Source organism: Trichosurus vulpecula, chromosome 7 (genome assembly GCF_011100635.1).
Source record: "Trichosurus vulpecula isolate mTriVul1 chromosome 7, mTriVul1.pri, whole genome shotgun sequence".
NCBI classification, from domain to species: domain Eukaryota; kingdom Metazoa; phylum Chordata; class Mammalia; order Diprotodontia; family Phalangeridae; genus Trichosurus; species Trichosurus vulpecula.
In genome coordinates, this window is record NC_050579.1 from 101201791 (window position 1) to 101220196 (window position 18406).

The 18406-nt window shown below is 36.6% G+C and overlaps 1 protein-coding gene across 4 annotated transcripts in view; it reads right to left on the reverse strand.

Annotated features, from left to right (window-relative positions):
• SCAF8 (SR-related CTD associated factor 8) overlaps positions 1–18406 on the reverse strand; it is a 271710-nt gene that overhangs the window by 237576 nt on the left and 15728 nt on the right. For all 4 annotated transcript variants that reach the window (XR_005010872.1, XM_036766917.1, XM_036766918.1 and 1 more), the window contains one exon: positions 351–434. Coding sequence is in view for 3 of the 4 variants with exons in the window: in XM_036766917.1 (XP_036622812.1) it covers positions 351–434 (84 nt within the window). In the remaining variant the exon portion in view is untranslated. The remainder of the gene's footprint in view (positions 1–350; positions 435–18406) is intronic.

The following is an 18406-nucleotide window of genomic DNA, read 5'->3' on the forward strand; positions in this document are numbered from 1 at the left end:
ATATAAAGCTGTACTTTTCCCAAAACCTGGCTAGTAGCAAACCTGAGGGCAGTCTAAAATCACTATCATTTCTTTAGTGAATTTGTGTGTGTGTGTGTGTGTGTGTGTGTGTGTGTGTGTGTGTGTGTGTGTGTTTTCCTTTCAAAGAAATCACAGAGGAATATAGTCTATAGTCAGGTCAATAAGGCACCACCCTTCAGAAGCCTAGGCTAATTTCTAAGATACCATATAAATTCAATAGTATATATGAAGTACAGGTACACATTCAGGGAACAAAAATGTCTCTCAGTATTAGAGACTATTTTTTTTTAAACACAACAGTAGTTTAAGAAAAATCATTGATTTCTCACCTTAATAGCTTTGATGGCTGCCTTAGTAATCTGTGTCATTTTAGCCTTGGAAATAGGTGGCTTGTAGTCATTCAGGGAATAGAGCTAAAGAAAAAGAACATGTCTTTAAATACAAAGCAAGACTAATCCTGCAAAAGTGATAAAATTTATGAAAATGACAGACATCTTTCTACTGACAATATCCTACTTAAATTAAAATGCTGCTTCTGTTAAGAGAAATTCAACTAAAACACAAGGGTACCTTTTTAATGTAGTAAAGAACTAAACTGTCCAATACCTAAATCATGCCTATAAAAAAATCTAACCAAAAATGTGTATGGATGAAGAATTCAACTTAAGTCAGGTAATTGTGAGCTGTAGTCTTTTTTAAATATTCAAAATTCACTTACTGATTTCCCCATGCAGAATATTTCCTTTGTGTTATACTGAAAAATATGGTCATAAATTTTCTGTGTTATTTCCTTTGTGCTATAATGAAAAATATGGCAAAATTTTCTACTGATAACTAAATGAATAGTGACATAAAACTTGATCAAACCACAACCTTCATCTAAGTCCTTCTAAAATATACATTAAAATTCATTTGTTGAGAGACTTCTTTTGGGTTTCACCAGGTGCTTTTTCATCTACCATTCACTAAGTCAACTTCTTGGCTATCCAAGAGAGGGCTCAACCACAATGACAACACAGTAGCATAGTTGTTAGAAACTATCTGGATGCTCAGCTCAGTTGTCTGCAATTAGGGTTTCAGATCACACTATTTGATCCTAGTTTTGGCTTTAAGCACAACCTATAATCAGGTCTTCCTCAAAATCCACTGGTTTGATCAGGGTCATTCTTACTATTGGTCTTCTATACCTACCACCTAGTCCCTTGTCCCTTCTCTGTCTACCTAGGTTTGTGATCTCTCCCCTCTGCCTGCCCCTCAGAGTCTGTGTGTTTCCCCAAACTTCCAGCTTGGGATCTTGAGACCTCCAGCCTAATATTCAAGACATTAATTAGACCTATCTACTTAGAACACTGCTATCCATCTGTTCATTCAGGTTTATGTTGATCTATATACTTGGAACATAACTCTTACCTGAACTGTTCTTTCAGATTCTGTCTTCACCTAAAGTGGCATCACAGATTTAAAGTTTGAAGAATTTAGAGATGATCAAATCTATTCCTCATTTTACAAATGAGAAAACTGAGGTCCTGAGAAATTCAGTGCCTAATCTAATGTTACAAAGGTAGTAAAGTAACAGAGCTGGCATTTGTTTAAACAATGCCCTGACTCCAAATACAATGAAGATCCAATAATCATTTGCTCCTCCCAGATATTGTTGACTAGACTCTGGTTTATTAATTTAGACTTCTGGTACTCATATGCCATGCCCTATTATTAACTAGCCTTCTGACTGTGACTCCTAGCTTATCAATGCCTCTCTAACATAAATGGATTTCTGATCATTGACTGCCTAATGAGCACTGACAATAGCAGATAATGCAAACAGCTAAAGGACTGTAATTTAGGAGCCTTGTTACTTTCTGGACACATTACAAGGGATTCCAAGGTATTTCCTATATGTTCTCAAATTCTATTCCTTTACCAAAACAAGACTTTTTTGTTTTGTTGCTGAGATTTTAACAACAGAGGGAGATTATAAGTTCTTTCCTACTTTGTCTATTTCTACCTACCTCAATCATAGCTGTCACTTCTTACCTAGAACAGATTTACTTACTCCTTTCCCCAACATACAAGCTTGAAGGATACATTCAAACATATTTTACTCTCATTTTCCTTGAGAAACAAAAACCATCAAATAAGTGTCTTTTATCACTGCCAGGGAATACTAAAGTGTTGTGACTATCAAATTAGAGCTTTTGTAGATGCAAAAAGTATATATTTAACTAACAATACATAAATAATTTTGTTCAACATATCCTTTTCATGTGCCAATGATTCCAAGTTATCTTACTTCCTAAGGTTTATGAGGGGAAACCATGGGTCAAAGAAAACAGTTCAGACTTCCCCAAACTTTAAATTTCCTTTCTCTTTAAACGGGACCTACACAGAAAGCTACAAATTTCGTCCTCCCAAAAATAAAAACAAGAAATTCAAAAGCCTATAGTGTATATAGCCATTAGTCATTATCCAAAATGGCCACAAAAAGGATGGTACACTACCAGTAAGCCCCACCTTCATTCTTCATCTGCATTAATGAATATAGAGTAGCTATCATTTAAGTCTTAATATGCAGGAGCCTAGATAAGAAAATATTGAATATCTATTTAATGAATACTTTGGTCTTTCCATCTGTTTCCTAATAAATAGAAAAAACTAACCCTACTTATTCTCCCTCATATATCTGGAACGACTTCGCCACTTTCCAAATCTCCTACTATTTTGCTGCCATCTAAATTTGAAAGGTTTGACAAAAAAAAAAAACACATTATTGCATTTTGCACATTTTCAAGGAACAATATGGAGTTCTAAATTTTACTTCAAATGATTTCATGAATTTAGCAAATAATAGTTAGGGTTTGTAGCCCACAAAAGAATACATAAAGAAACAAACATGAGAGGAAAAGAATTCAAAGAAGACATCTCATTTTGTGAAGTGTGAAAAATAGGCTTACACTCAAAACACTTTATCTAAAAATAGTTGACAAAATATCAATATTTCATGTGAAAATTCAAAATAAAAACTAAAAGAAAATATCTTACTTTTGTCAAGTATACATGTCATCTATGTTAAGAACTAATAAGACCAATCAAATTTATCTCATGTATAATTTTCTAAATTTGACAAAAGTTAATAGAAAAGACAACAAAGCTAATAGAGTGAACATCCTACCCCAGAGCTTGGGAGACCTTACCCTCTTTAGCAAATAGGGATACTCTTGGCATTTCCTTCTCCATATATTATTGAACACAACTATAACACTAAGTAAGTCACTTATTTTTTCTAGGCCTCAGCTTCTCAATCTCCTTTTTTTGGTTTATTGTTCAGTTGTTTCAGTCATTTCTGACTCGTTATAATCCCATTTAGGGGATTTTCTGAGCAATGATACAGGAGTGGCTTGCCACTTCCTTCCCTAGTTCATTTTACAAATGAGGAACAGAGGCGCAGTGTTAAAGTGACTTGCCCAAGGTCACAAAGCAAGGAAGCCCCTGAGGCCAGATTCGAATTTTGGAAGATGAGTCTTCCTAAATCCAGGCCCAGCACTCTATCCATTGTGCCACCTAGCTGCTCCAATCTCTTATTATTAAAGCTTTAAAAAAAATCGAGATGCAGTATCTATTTCAATAGAAAGTAGCTTCTTTAGAGAAGGAACTGCCTCACTGTTCTATTTGTGTCCTCTCAGTGCCTACTACATATTAGATATTTAATAAATGCATATCACAAACATCAAAATCATGGTTAATTACGCAGTAATGAAGCAACCAGACTGTCAAACAGAATTTTTTTAAGGGTAGAGAAATTTGGAAGAAATAGATGATACAGATGATAAGGTTTTAAAAACAGTAACCCAATCACTGTAACGGAAGGTCAATATCCCAGATCTTGATTTGTACAAAAACTATCTTATAACTTCAGACAAATGAAAAAAAGCTTGAGAAGTCACTTTGCAGGATGTGATGCTAGTACAATGATAAATTTCAGAATAATGCAATTCCTGAAGCATTAAAATTCATAGAAATCCAAAAGCCCATGTGCCCATCTTCGCTGTTATTCAAAACATACTAAAAAAAAAAAAAGCAACCACTGAATTAATTCAAACTGTATACAATGTAACTATCCACAAATTCAAGAACAGGCAGTTAGCAAATGCTATATGTGGGATAAGTATCACTTATATTGTTTTTATAAATAAGATTACCTACTTTAAAAAAAATTATAAGCACTGCATTTTGTTGTATAAAATGTTAAAATCCTAGGAGAGAGATAAGCACAAATAGTTACAAAAGGATCATTTCAATATTCACAAATGCGTGGGAAAATCCCATTTATGGTTCTGGGGAAGAATAAGAGGAAAAAGATTACAAGTAGCGTTACTTTCATCATCTTGTGAAAGACAAAAAACATTCTCAGGTGAAGTCTAAGCTATCAATGTAAACTACCTTGAGCCTCAATTTGTTCATTAAAAAAAAAAAACATATAAATTTCACCTAATACTGTATTAGAGATGTGAGCACACTTCCGGGGGTGAGCCAAGATGGCGGCTGGAAAGCAGGGACTTGCGTGAGCTCCCCACCACGTCCCTCCACAAACCTATAAAAAATAGCTCTGAACAAATTCTAGAACTGCAGAACCCACAAAATAGCAGAGGGAAGCAGGGATCCAGCCCAGGACAGCCTGGATGGTCACAGGATGAGGTCTATCACCTCCTCAAAAAGATCCCAAAAAGAAAACTCCTAGGAACATTGTTGCCAAACTCTAGAGCTCCCAGGTCAAGGAGAAAATACTGCAAGCAGCCAGAAAGAAACAATTTGAATATTGTGGAAAAACAATCAGGATAACACAGGATCTGGCAGCTTCCACATTAAGGGACCAAAGGGCTTGGAAAACGATATTCCAGAGGTCAATGGAGCTAGGATTAAAACCAAGAATCACCTACCCAGCAAAACTGAGTATCATGCTCCAAGGCAAAATATGGACTTTCAATAAAACAGAGGACTTTCAAGCTTTCTCAGTGAAAAGACCAGAGCTCAATAGAAAATTTGACTTTCAAACACAAGAATCAAGAGAGGCATGAAAAGGTAAACAAGAAAGAGAAATCATAAGGGACTTAGTAAAGTTGAACTGTTTTGTTTACATTCCTACATAGAAAGATGATGTGTATGATTCATGAGACCTCAATATCATAGTAGCTGAAAGGAATAAGCATATATATGTGTATACATATATATACATTTGTGTGTGTCTATGTATGTATATATGTAGATATATATATATACATATATATATGTATATATGTAGATACACACACACACACACACACAAAGGGCACAGGGTGAGTTGAATATGAAGGGATGATATCTAAAAAAAATAAAATCAATTTAAGGGATAAGAGGAATATATTGAGAGAGGGAGAAAGGGAGAGATAGAATGGGGTAAATTATCTTGCATAAAAGTGGCAAGAAAAAGTGGTTCTGTAGGAAGGGAAGAGGGGGCAGGTGAGGGGGAATGAGTAAATCTTGCTCTCACAGGATTTGACCTGAGGAGGGAACAACATACACACTCAATAGATTATCTTACCCCACAGGAAAGAAGGATGAAGGAGATAAAAAAGGGGGGATAACAGAAGGGAGGGCAGACGGGGGGGGGGGGAGGAGGTAATCAAAAACAAACACTTTTGAAAAGGGACAGGGTCAAGGGAGAAAATTCAATAAAGGGGGATAGGTTAGGAAGCAGCAAAACATAGTCAATCTTTCACAACATGAGTATTGTGGAAGGGTTTTACATAATGATATGCATGTGGCCTATGCTGAATTGCTTGCCTTCTTAGGGAGGGTGGGTGGGGAGAGAAGAGGGGAGAGAATTTGGAACTCAAAGTTGTAAAAACAGACGTTCAAAAACAACAACAACAAAAAAAAGTTTTTGCATGCAACTAGGAAATAAGATACACAGGCAATGGGGCATAGAAATTTATCTTGCCCTACAAGGAAGGGAAAAGGGAATGAGAGGGGAGTTGGGTGACATATGGGAGGGCTGACTGGGGAACGGGGCAACCAGAATATACGCCATCTTGGAGTGGGGGGAGGGTAGAAATGGGGAAAAAATTTGTAATTCAAACTTTTGTGAAAATCAATGCTGAAAACTAAATATATTAAATAAATTTTAAAAAAAGAGATGTGAGCACATACATGACACTGAGGGAAGAATAAGTGGACTGGGAAGGTTAGAGCAGAGATATTATGTGGGAAAATGTACTGGAAAGGGAGCTCAGAGCTAGATCACAAACATCTTAAGGCTAGCAAACAGTTCAGACTTTGTTCAGTAAGAAATGGAGAGCCAATGAAGATTTCAGAAATATTAATCTGGCAGTCTGGTGCAGAAGATTATTTGCAAAAACCTGCTTCACCCATCATTTGCATCAACAATAGCATCATGCGTGTAAATTAACCTCAAAAGAATTTTATGAAGATGAGTAAGTATGTATATAAGTCAATAGAAAGTTAGGCAAAGAGAGGACTGCTGGTTGGAGAAAAAAGGAAAGGTTTTACAGTCTTGAAGAAAGTAAAGGCTTCTATGAGGAGGTGGTAAAGAGGCAGTGCCAGGCTCAAGGGATAGCTAGGAAACTAGAGATGGCTGTGTCTGAGAGACAGAGAAAAGGCCATTTTGGCTGAATTGCAGAGAATGGAAGGGGGAGTTATGTTCAATGAAGCTAAAGAGATAGGCGGGGCTTTAAAAGCTTAAACATGGAAATTTTTACTTTAACATAGAGGCAATGGGAGTCAATAGAATTTATTGAGTTGGGTGGTTGGGTGTGTGCGTGGGTGGGGGAACGCCACACCAGACCTGGGTTTAAGGAATCACTTAGGTAGCAGTAGAAAGGTTGTGTTACCAAGGAAATTACTTAATGTCTCAGTGCCTCAGGCAATTAAGACTATAAATTGCCAGAACTTCAGAGTTTCCCTCACCAAAGAAAACACAGGTCAGCCCAACTCTCACCACCTCCACTCAACTTCACCCCTCAAATCTCTGGGTAATGTTGCACACATGCTGCCCAAACTTCAGGTGACCTAAAGAATGGAGAGTAGAGAGACACTTGACAGGTACAAGTAAGCTGCAGCATATTCCAAATAATAACTTACATCCAATAAGGGGTAGCTTAAGAGGTAATTTACAGGAAATGTATAACCAGAAAAAAAGGAAGGCTAGCTATATATGATAGATGAGCCAGAGTTCCACACTGGTGCTGTTAATGAACTATAAAAAAACCTTCAGTAAGGGTTCTTCTTGGGTATATGAACTTGGTTTTTAAAAAAATATTTTTATGCCATTTTAATATGATTGTAATCCTATTTATCTTATTTTATGCATTTAAAAGATTATTCTAAGAAGAGGTTCATACACTTCGGTAGACTGTCAAGGAGTCCATCACACACATACACACACACACAAAACCATTAAGAATACTAGGCTAGAGTAAAGCTTCTGGAAGTTGGTCAACAAAAATGTATTAAGTACCTACTGTGTACCAAGCACTGCCCTATGTCCTGGGGATACAGTCCCACAGTTCCTGCCTTCAAAAAGCTTATAATTTAATGAGGGAAGACAACACACAAAAGGAAGCTTGATGGTTGGGGGGCAGTGTGAGGGAAGAGATTGCCGGGCTCATGCAACTGAGTAGGAATGAAGAGATGGCTGGGCTGGGTGTCCCCTTTAAACACAAGTTTTGAAAGTTCTTTCCATTCAGAGGGTATGGCCTCTGTATAGGAGTAAGGATCTGAACTAGCAGGGTGGCACTGAAACTGTAAGGAAAGGAGAAATATAAAAGATGTCATAAAGGGAAAAATCAATAAAATTTAGCAACTAAGTGGATGTGGTATGGGAAAGGAAAGAAGAATGAGAAAACATCAAGAAAGCACCTAGATGTCCAAAGACTCAAGAATTTAATATATAAACATAATTGAATATTACCGAATCATAAGGAATTACAACTACAAAGAATTTCAGGAAACTTCTATCATCTTTGTAGATGAAAAATGTATACCTCCTCTTCGTTGCAAAGGTGGGGGATAATGGCTGTGGAATACTGCATATTCAGGCTTCCTTCAAGTCTCAGCTTAAATTCCACCTTCTGCAGGCCTTTTTAAAGTCTCTGCTCCCACCCTCATTCCCACTAGTGCTTTCTCTGTGAGACTACTTTCCACTTACACTATGTATATGTTGTATGTATAGTTATTTGCACATTGTCTCTTCTATTACATGAGCTCCTTGAGGGCAGGAGCTGTTTTTGCCTTTCTTTGTACCCCTACAGCTTACTCTAATACATGGCATATCTGTTGTTGTTCAGTCATGTTCCATTCTTTGTGACCCCATTTTGGGGTGTTCTTGGCAAATACACTGGAATTGTTTGCCATTTCCTTCTCCAGCGGATTAACCTCAAACAGAGGTTTAAGTGACTTGCCCAGGGTCACAAAACTAGTGAGCATTCTGAAGCCAGCTTTGAGCTCAGGTATTCCTGATTCCAGGCCCAGCACTCTATTCACTGAACCACCTGATTGCCTCTATACGGCACATAATATATGCTTGCTGACTGAAAGATGCTTACATGTGGTCCATGAGTTTGTTGATTTTGGTTAACTGTTTCTATTTTTTCGAAGAAAACCTCACTGGGAATGATTTACTCATAAATAAATGTTATGTAAAAACAAAAAGCACACAGAGAATGCACAGGAAAAAAAGCACATACCTGACTGCCCTTGATGAACTCAAACCACCAGGTAAGAATTACATTATAGATTAACCACATTCATTCCAAGGTATTGTTAAGAATTAGCAAATGTGACTCTTGGGCCATTGATAGCAATCTTTGAAAAACTCCCCAAACCAGAAGACTTGAGTACAAATGCTTGAGGTTTAATGAAAGGGAAAAGAAAGGAGTGTGAAAACTATAGACCAGTGAGCTTAGATTCCAACAACATTCTAAAATGTATTATTAAAAGTGCACTTCTACCAAAGAAAGTAGTGAACACAAAGAGATAACACAGCTTTACAAATAACAGGCCAGGCCAGACTAAGCTCACTTTCTTCATTGAAATGACTACCATACTGGTAAACCAGTGAAATACTATAACTGATTTTAGCAAAGAATTTGAAAAAGTTCCTCAAGTCTTTCTTATGAACAAGATAAAGCAGGATAAGCTAAGACAACAGGACAGTTAGGCGTATTCATAACAGGTTGAAAGGCCAGACACCAAGAGAAGATGTCAACTTGGAATAAAAACTTTCCAGAAGGTCTCCACAGATTTGTGCTATTTAACATTCTTATCAGTGAGTTGCATAAAGTAATCGTGTAACTGCTAAATTTACAGACAACACAAAGTTTAAAGGGTTAGCTAACCTAACATTTTGGGTGACAAAGTCAGGACCGTAAAAGGCTAGCATGTAAACTAACTCTCTTAAGAGGAAATTTAATACAGCTAAATGTAGAAGTGTGACACAGGTCCAAAATCTCAATTTCAGGGGATAAGGTGGGAAAATCTTAGCTAGAGAGCAGTTTGCCACATACATATTTACACATACACACAGAAACACAAAAATCCAGAGGTTCTGGTAAGCTACAAGTTCAATGTTTCAATGTATTTCTTTTAAAAAACACTTGATAACTCAGATTTTTCCAGGGAAAACAAATACAAATTAATGGATTATGAATTATTTGTCCCAGGACCAATTCAAAATTCCTGACTGCACCCATTTGAGAAAAGGACTCTAGAATAATTACCAGCTAAAAGATGTTGCTGTGAATCCTTAAATCTTCCTCAAATATTTCTAAATCAAGAAAGCTCTCCTGTCAGCAATTAAGTAGACAAAGGACCTCTAGTGGGCAACCAATATAAATTAAGACAAAACAAAAACACCCCCCCAACACACACAACCTATAATCACTTAGATTTATCAATCAAAAATCTGTTTTAACGAATATATTTTACATAGGCAAGAGAGAGTAGGAGAGAACTAGCCTTGAAATCAGAAAGATCTAGGTTCAAGCCCCATCTCTGTCATTTTCTACCTTTGTGACCTGTGGCAAGTTAACTCAATCTTTTCAACAATCCAAGTTGGCAAAGCAGTTGCTGATCTACTTAAATGGAAGAAGTATCTTTATTGGATATTCTCTATAGCAACAAAACCACAGATTCAGCTGTTTTAAAAAGTACACATAAGACTCAGAATAATGTTCCAGGTTACTTAAATTCCTTTTAGGTCTGAATTTTAAACTTAGTCTCCCTCAACAGAACTGTAAACCAAATGACCTTTTAATAACATCCTCTTAACCTAAATATTCAGTATTTCCCAAAAATTAAGAAACAGAAACTGCAAGGGATTCATATGGCTTTGGAGAAAAATAAAACCTACAAAAAAATATAAGAAACTTAGGGAAAACACTATGCTATATCAAAAATGTTAATAATTTCATAGGACAGCTAGAAGGCACTTTAGAGCTCAATGAGTCCCCCTCATTCATTTTATAGATGAGAACCCCAAGTCAAAGGAATTAAGGGTCTTATCCAAGGCCACCAAGGTAGAGTAGGCAGGATTTGAACCCAGGTCTTGTGACTCCAAATCAAAAACTCTTTCCAGTGTACCACACTACATATCCCAGTGATCAAAAGGGATTACCAGTAATAAAACTAATGACTGTGATAGGGCTGTAATTTTTAGTTTCACAAATTCTATTTGGTTCATAAATTTTATTTCCATTTGAAGAGAAATTCCAATCATTTTTATGAAGATCCTATTATATACAAAGCAATAATACTTTGAGAGGGGAGGTATAAACAAAGGAATCTACTGTCTACTTGGGGAGACAGAAAACAATTGCAATCATTATTTACAGAGTACCTAATATGTGGAAACTATGTAGAGCTCTATGATAGGGGCTGTGAAGAATATAAACGAATAAGATATGAAGCTTCCACCAAGGGACCAACAATACAGTGTAAAAGATAAGATATAATACAAATAAGCATAATACAAGTTGGGATATGAAAAAAGCAATGAGAAGTAAAACGTGCTATGGTAGGTAGTTCAGAGGGATAACAAACTACTTCTGATTAGTTGAACTGGCTTCATATGGTAAATGACAATCTGAACCCAGACTCAAAAAAAACAGACAGAATGGCAAGAATTAGCATGAACAAAAGTACAGAAGCAAGCAAGGTAAGAAACAATGAACTTTTTATGATAATCCCAGATTGCTTTCCAGAACAGCTGTACCAATTTATGGATCCATGAACAGTGATCAATGTGCCTGTTTTCCCACAGCCTTTTCAACATTAATAATTTTCCTTTTTTGTCATCTTTGCCAAGAGAAAGGGTGTGAGGTGGACTCTCAGAATGGATTCTGTTTGCATTTCTCTAACAATGAATTGGGCCATTTCTCTTCATATTAGCTATTGTCAACAGGCAATCACCACATCTTGAGACATATGTGAAAATCAAGTTTATTACTAGAGAAATAAACATGCATGCAGAACCCAAAGAGAGCTCATAGTCCTAACAGAGGCTTGCATATTTATTTATGACAGTACAACAAAAGGCGGAGGAGAAAACAGGAAGGGACAGGTACAATAAAGGTAGGGAAAAGGACAAAACCACCCCTGAAGGGGAAGGGCAAGGAGATGGCAAAAGCTGCATTTTTTTCCCTAGGAAATTGCTTGGCCAGGGGTGGGGAATCTGAGACCTCCAGGCCACATGTGGCAGTCTAGGTTTTCAAGTGCAGCCATTTGACTGAATCCAAACTTCACAGAACAAATCCCAAGGTCAAAGGGCTGCACTTGAGGACCTAAAGGGCCACATGTGGCCTCGAGGCTTCAAGTTCCCCACCCCTGTGCTAGACTATGAAGATAGGAGGTCCGCCAATCTGCAAAGAACCCCAGCTGTACATTTTCCCAGTCTGACATAGACTGGCAAGCACCTATCTTGCCCCTCAAGGACACATAGGAAATCTAGCTTGGTTCAAACAATGAATTATGTCAGCTGGGGGGGCTTTGATCTTAACACATTCGGGGCCCCCTGCATGCTCTGGGTCTAATGTTTCTGGAAAATATGGCAACTCAAAAGACAAATTTAGGGGATTCCTTAACACTATAGATAATATGGGTTCTAAGAGCTCTCTGTCCCTATATCTCACTAGACCATTTGTCAATTCGGGAATGGTTCTTTTTCTTACAAATCTCAATCAGTTTCTTATATATCTTGGAAATAAGATCTCAGAAAAACTTACTGCAAAGGTTTTTTTCCCAGTTAATTGCTTCCCTTTTAAATCTTGGTAAGATTTGTTTGTACAAAAATATTTTAATTTTATATAACCAAAATTATCCATTTTATCTTTTATAATACTTTGTTCTTTGGTCATGTATTTTTCTCCTACTCATAGATACAGCCTGGAAAACAAAAAGTTACAGAGTATATATAGTCTTTGATCCAACTATACTACGGTTAGGTCTATACCCAGAATAAAGAAAAGAACAAAAAGGTGCTTTATGTACAAAAAATACTTTTTGTGGTGACAAAAAAACCCTCAAAATTAAGAGAATGTCTAACAACGAAAGAAAGGCTGAATAATCTGTAGTTATTTTAATATTTGTGATGGAGTACTACTTTGCAGTAAGAAATAAGAAATCGGTAATTTTTAAAAAGATAGAGACGTATAAACTGATAGAGTACAAAGTATGATGAACCAGAACTTATACCGTAACATCGATATCATAAAAATAAACAATTTTGAAGACTTTTATAAAAATATAAAGAATGAAATGAATAGAAGAACCAATAACACTGTAAAAACAAACAACTCGAAAGTTAAGAACTATAATCAACATGCTTGATTCCAGAGTACCAATGATAAAATTTGCTATCCAATTAAGCCACAAGATAGAATTATGGTGCAAACACATCCACGTATGTTTATGTGCGGGCATATGTGTATACACAATCATATATATGTACATATACACACATACATCTGTGTGTGTGTGTATATACGCGTACATACATTTCTTATACGGACAGCGAGTCATATGCTACAAGAAATTTTTCAATGACAGAAGGGACAGAAAATGGATTTCTAACTTTTTTTTTTACTAGAGACATAAAGGAGTGTTACAGATTCGAAATGCTGCATGAACTCTCAGATGAAGTAATTATTATTAGTTTTACCTTATTACAAGAGACCTCTTGAAAAGTGAGTAATGTGTAAATGTTTGTAATGTAAAATAAAACTCAATTTTTAAAAAAAGAGACTGAATATAAATACTAAGAAGCATGGGAACTTAAATGAACTTATGCAAAGTGAAGTAAGCAGAACCAGGAAATGAAATGCATAATGATTACAAGAAAACTGACTGCTGTCAAAGTATAGTGACAAAGTTTCATTCCAAAGAAGGGATATAAAAAAGTACTTCCTCACCCTCATTGAAGAGATGGGAAACTACGTGCATGAAACACTGAATACAATTTTAGACATGGTTTACACGGGGAGGAGAAAAGAGAAATACATATATTGGGAAATAAAGGTTATGTAAAAAAAGATATCAATAAAATAAATTAAATTAAAAAAATCAAAAAACAAAGATTCTTTTGTTGTTGTTGAGTCATTTCAGTCATGACTGACTCTCCGTGACCCCATTTGGAATTTTCTTGGCCAAGGTCCTGGAGTGGTTTCCCATTTCCTTGTCCAGCTCATTTTACAGATGAAGAAAGTAAAGTAAACAGCTAAGAGACTTGCCCAGGGTCACACTGTTAATAAGTGTCTGAGGCCACACTTGAATTCTGGAAGATGGGTTTTTCTGATTCCAGATTCATAAATTTATATTTTTGTGATGTTACTCTAGATAAATCTTTGAAAGTGATGTGCAAAAAGTATGTATATAAAAGTACAGAGAATTAGGGTCAGGGTTAAGAGAAAAGAAAAAAAAGACATCTGGGGAACCAAAAAAAAAAAAAATCACCTAATTTAGAGAAGTGAGTGTTTTAAGAGAAAAATAGTAAAAGAGGCTGCTAGAAATGTAACTTAAGGACAAATCTTGAAAAGTAAGTCAGGTAAAATCATTTAAATTTTACTTAGGTGATGGGGAGTAAAAGTTTTTGAGTAGGAAGATGAAACGATTCAAGCTGTGTTGTAGAAAGAACTGGATAACATGAATAGCATGGCTTCAGGAGCAGACTAGTTATGAGACAGAGCAATCTAAGTGAGGGGTAATAATGGCCTAAAGCAGGGGAGTAGCAAAAGCAACATGGAGGAGGGGATACAAAAGAAGTTATATGCAATAGGATGCAGCAATTAAATATATATCTGGGGCAAAGGAAAAGGGCTTAAGATGGGACAAAGCTTTTGAAGTGACAGGGACAATGCAGTTGCCATTGACTAAAAAAAAAAAAAGAGTCAAGAGAAAAATGGATTGAGAATAAAATGAGGAAGCATATGGGAAAAAAAAAATGGATTTGGAGCTGTAAGACCTGATATCCCAAACTATTAAAGATGCTTTTGAGGTTTCCTCAGAAGTTTTTCCATAAGAAGCAGACCAGTCAATAAATGCTAAAAGCAACAGGCCTTTATATCATGTAGTATACAGGGTGTCGCAAAAGTCTTGGTGCAGCTTTAAGCTTCAATAACCTATGTATACCCTACTCCTTGTGCTCCTGTTTGCATTAAGACTTTTGGGACACTCCGTAAAAGGTTAGTATCTTAACTAGACAATTAGGGGAAGATGGGTAAAGAATACATCCAAATTGGATATAGAGAAACAAAGGTACAACAAAATCTCCACAGGAGGCAGGATGCACTCAACCAGTGGAAAGGTGTGAGGCTTCACGTGAAATTATCTTTAGGCCATAGCAGAAGGAAGAAAGGAAATAATGAACATTCTCCTAAACATCATCCAGTTCATGCTGGGCTTTGGTCACTTCTCCTTATTAGGTGTTGGAATACCTGAGTTATCCCATTCAGGGGTTCTACAGGGACAGGGATCCTCTATAAGGCAAATATAATAGGTTTCTCATGCCTGAGGTCAGATGTAGGAAGATCCTAGAGATTAGTTAGGAAGCTAAACATTTCCAGCTTAGAAGATTTCAGATATTAAAGATGCATGAAGCAAAATAAGTGATGAAACAAACATACAGATGAGAGAGAAGATAGAATCTAAGATACACACAGAGGTGTTGGTTAATTTTGAAATGGAAAAAGAACACGGTGGGGTAACTAACAAGAAGAGAGTATGTGTCTGAAAGAGTAAAAGCCTCAAGCCTAAAAGAGTAAAAAACCCAAGAAAATCAAGTTCTTGAAATATCATAGTTGTTCTGGATTACCAAACCCAAGTTTGAAAGACAGCTCTACAAAAGAGATTTTCATAAGGCACAGGTCTGATTATGTTAGATCTCTCTCTTCTCCATGAATTCCAGAGGCTCTCTGAATCAACTCGAGGATCAAACATAAAATCCTATTTGGCATTTAAAGCTCTTCACAGCCTAGCCCCTTGCCACCTTTCCAGTATTCTTTCACTTTACTACCCACCATATACTCTACATTCAACTTGGATGGCTTGACTTATCTCCTACCTCCTGGAGAAGGTCATTCTCAATTCCTACCCTTCTCAGGGCCTTTCCTCTGAGGTTACCTTCTATTAAAATGTATATTTTATCTGTAATATGGTTATTTGCATTTTTTCTCCTCCATTAGCACAGTGCCTGTCATAGTAAGCACTTAATAAATGTCTGTTGACTGACTAGTTAGTGTTACCTTGGACAAGGCACCGCCCTGGGCCTCAGTTTCCTCAACTGTAAAATGAAGGAAGGTTAGATTAGCCAACCTCTAAGTTCCCTTCCAACTATAGAACCGATGAAAACCACAGTTTCCTAACTTTGGTTTGCAATGCTGAATTTGAAGGGCCACTTATACGTATTCAAGGTATAGATGTCTGGAAGGCAGTTAAAAAGTTGAGTCTGAGGCTTGGAACAAAGATCTGGGGAGGCACTAAAAAGACATAACTTTTTTGTGTCATGAACCCCTTTGGCACTCTGGTGAAGCCTATGGGTCATTTCTCAGAATTTTTTAAAAATACATACAACACATAGGACTACAATGGAAACTAAGTACAACATATTGAAATACAAAGATCAAAATATTAAAAACAAATTTGTGTGCTCCAGGTTATGCAAAGAGAAAGTTAAAGCCTTAGAACAATGAATTCAACAAGGAAGAGAGTGTTAAAAAGAGTCAAGGGCAGAACTCTGAAAAACTCCAGGTTAGAGAAGCCAAAGGAGGTATAAAAGAATAAACAGAAAGGTAAAAGAAAAACAAGAAAGCACATAATAGCTAGCGGTTATTTAGTGCTTACGGTTTACAAAGCACTTTATAAACATTATTTCCTTTCGTCTTCATAACCTTTAGAGGTGTTATTATCCCCATTTTACAGTTGAGAAAACTAAGGCAAACAAACAGAGGTTAAATGACTTGCCCAATGTCTTGCAGCTAGTTAAGTGTCTGAGGCCAGATTTAAATTCAACTCATCCTGCCTCCAGATCCAGTACTCTATCTACTACCCCACCTATAACAGAACCAGGAGTGTTCAATGTAAAAAAAGTCACAAGAGGAGAAAGTGTCAAAGAAGAGAAATTGATCAGCATCAGATCAAAGCCCAGAGGTCAGGCAAAATGAAGACTGAGAAAAAGTCATTACACTTGGGAGATTAGGCCTTTGAGAGAAAAAAAATAAAAGGGTATAAAAAGTAGAGGAAAGAAACAGACTACAGCAAAATATCTGCTACAGGAAGGAAAAAATAATTAAAGGACAGTACTTCAAGAGTAGCACTTCAGGAAAAGTTCTTTTATATGTGTTTATAGGCAGAGATAGAGGAGCCAGTGAAAAAATATGATCTCTGCTACCACAGAGATTGAGGCTGGCAGATCTCTTAGGCTCAGGAGTACTGAGCTGCTGTAGGCTATGGCCAAGAGAGTGCCCCCACTGAATTCAGCATCAATATGAAAAGCCCTCAGGAGTTGGGGTCACTAGGTTGCCAAAGGAAGGGCCAGCCCAGGTTAGAAAAGGAGTAGGTCAAAGATCCCCCATGCTGATCAATAGTAGTTTCAGGTTAGTGAGTAGACACTCTATTTCCAGCCTGGGAAGATGAGAGACTCAGTCTTAAAGAAAAAAGACAGAATATTTATGAGAAAAAACAGGTAATGAAGCTAATACATAGATGAAATATAAGAGTACAGAATCTAGGATACAAGTATAGGGCTTGGTTAGCTTTGAAAAGGAAAGACATTTCTTCCTCTGAAATGAGGACATTGGATTTGGATTAAGATGAACGAAAAGAGTATTTTCAAAGTACTGATCGTCAAAGTAACCTATCCTTCAAAAATTTTGTTCCCTCCTAAAGCCTCACTAACCTTACCATTCTTATACTTCTATAACATGGCCATGGATTTATACTATCTGTTCAATGTGACTAAGAAGCCCTCAAATATGACTCTCCAAGGTAGGCAAACCTTCCTATGAACTGAACTAAGAAGTATTATTTTCATCCTGGTGAAAAAAATACACATAAATCAATACTTTACAAGCTTCAAGTGTTTAGATTGTAAGATTATGCTTCGGGGGGAGGGGTGTGGAGAGAAGAGAGTAGATAGGCAGAAGAGGGGAAAGAGGGAAGTAATATGTTATTATGTTTTAGCAAAGGGAAAAATCACAGCTTAAACGTAATTGTTTTCTACTGTATTTATTACTGAGAGGAAGATGGCAGATTTCAGACTGTCTCCTAACAATATATTTATAACATTTCTGTTTATCCAACATTATCCAGGAACAAAATACTCTGGGAATTTTCCAAATAACTGAAACCTATCCTTTTAAGAACTGACCAAAAAAAAAAAACCCCACAAAAAACTTACCACTTCTGATGGAAATTTTACTAAAATGATTATATAATTCCCTAACAGGATACATAAACTTCAACACAATACACTGGACCTAATTTATTGATGAGCTAAAGCAATCTATTGAAATGGTTAGTGTTGTTCACTCCCAGAATAAAGTGGACACACATTGTGGTGCTTTTTTATTATCACCTTATATAGCTATCAGCTATGACTATTTACCACTTTCATGTTTGCTTCAAGTGTCTAACCCTAATCCTTTGCTGTTTTTAGGAGGAAATGAAGGTTGCCAGACAACTAGGTTAGTAAATATAATTTATACATATGGGTGCAAGTCTTAGATCCGCTATTTACAACCTATGTGACCTTGGGAAAGGAATGAAACCTACCTGGGCCTCAGTTTCCTCATCTATCAGATATGGGGATTGGACTTCTAAAGTCCCTTTTAAGTGTGAAATTTGT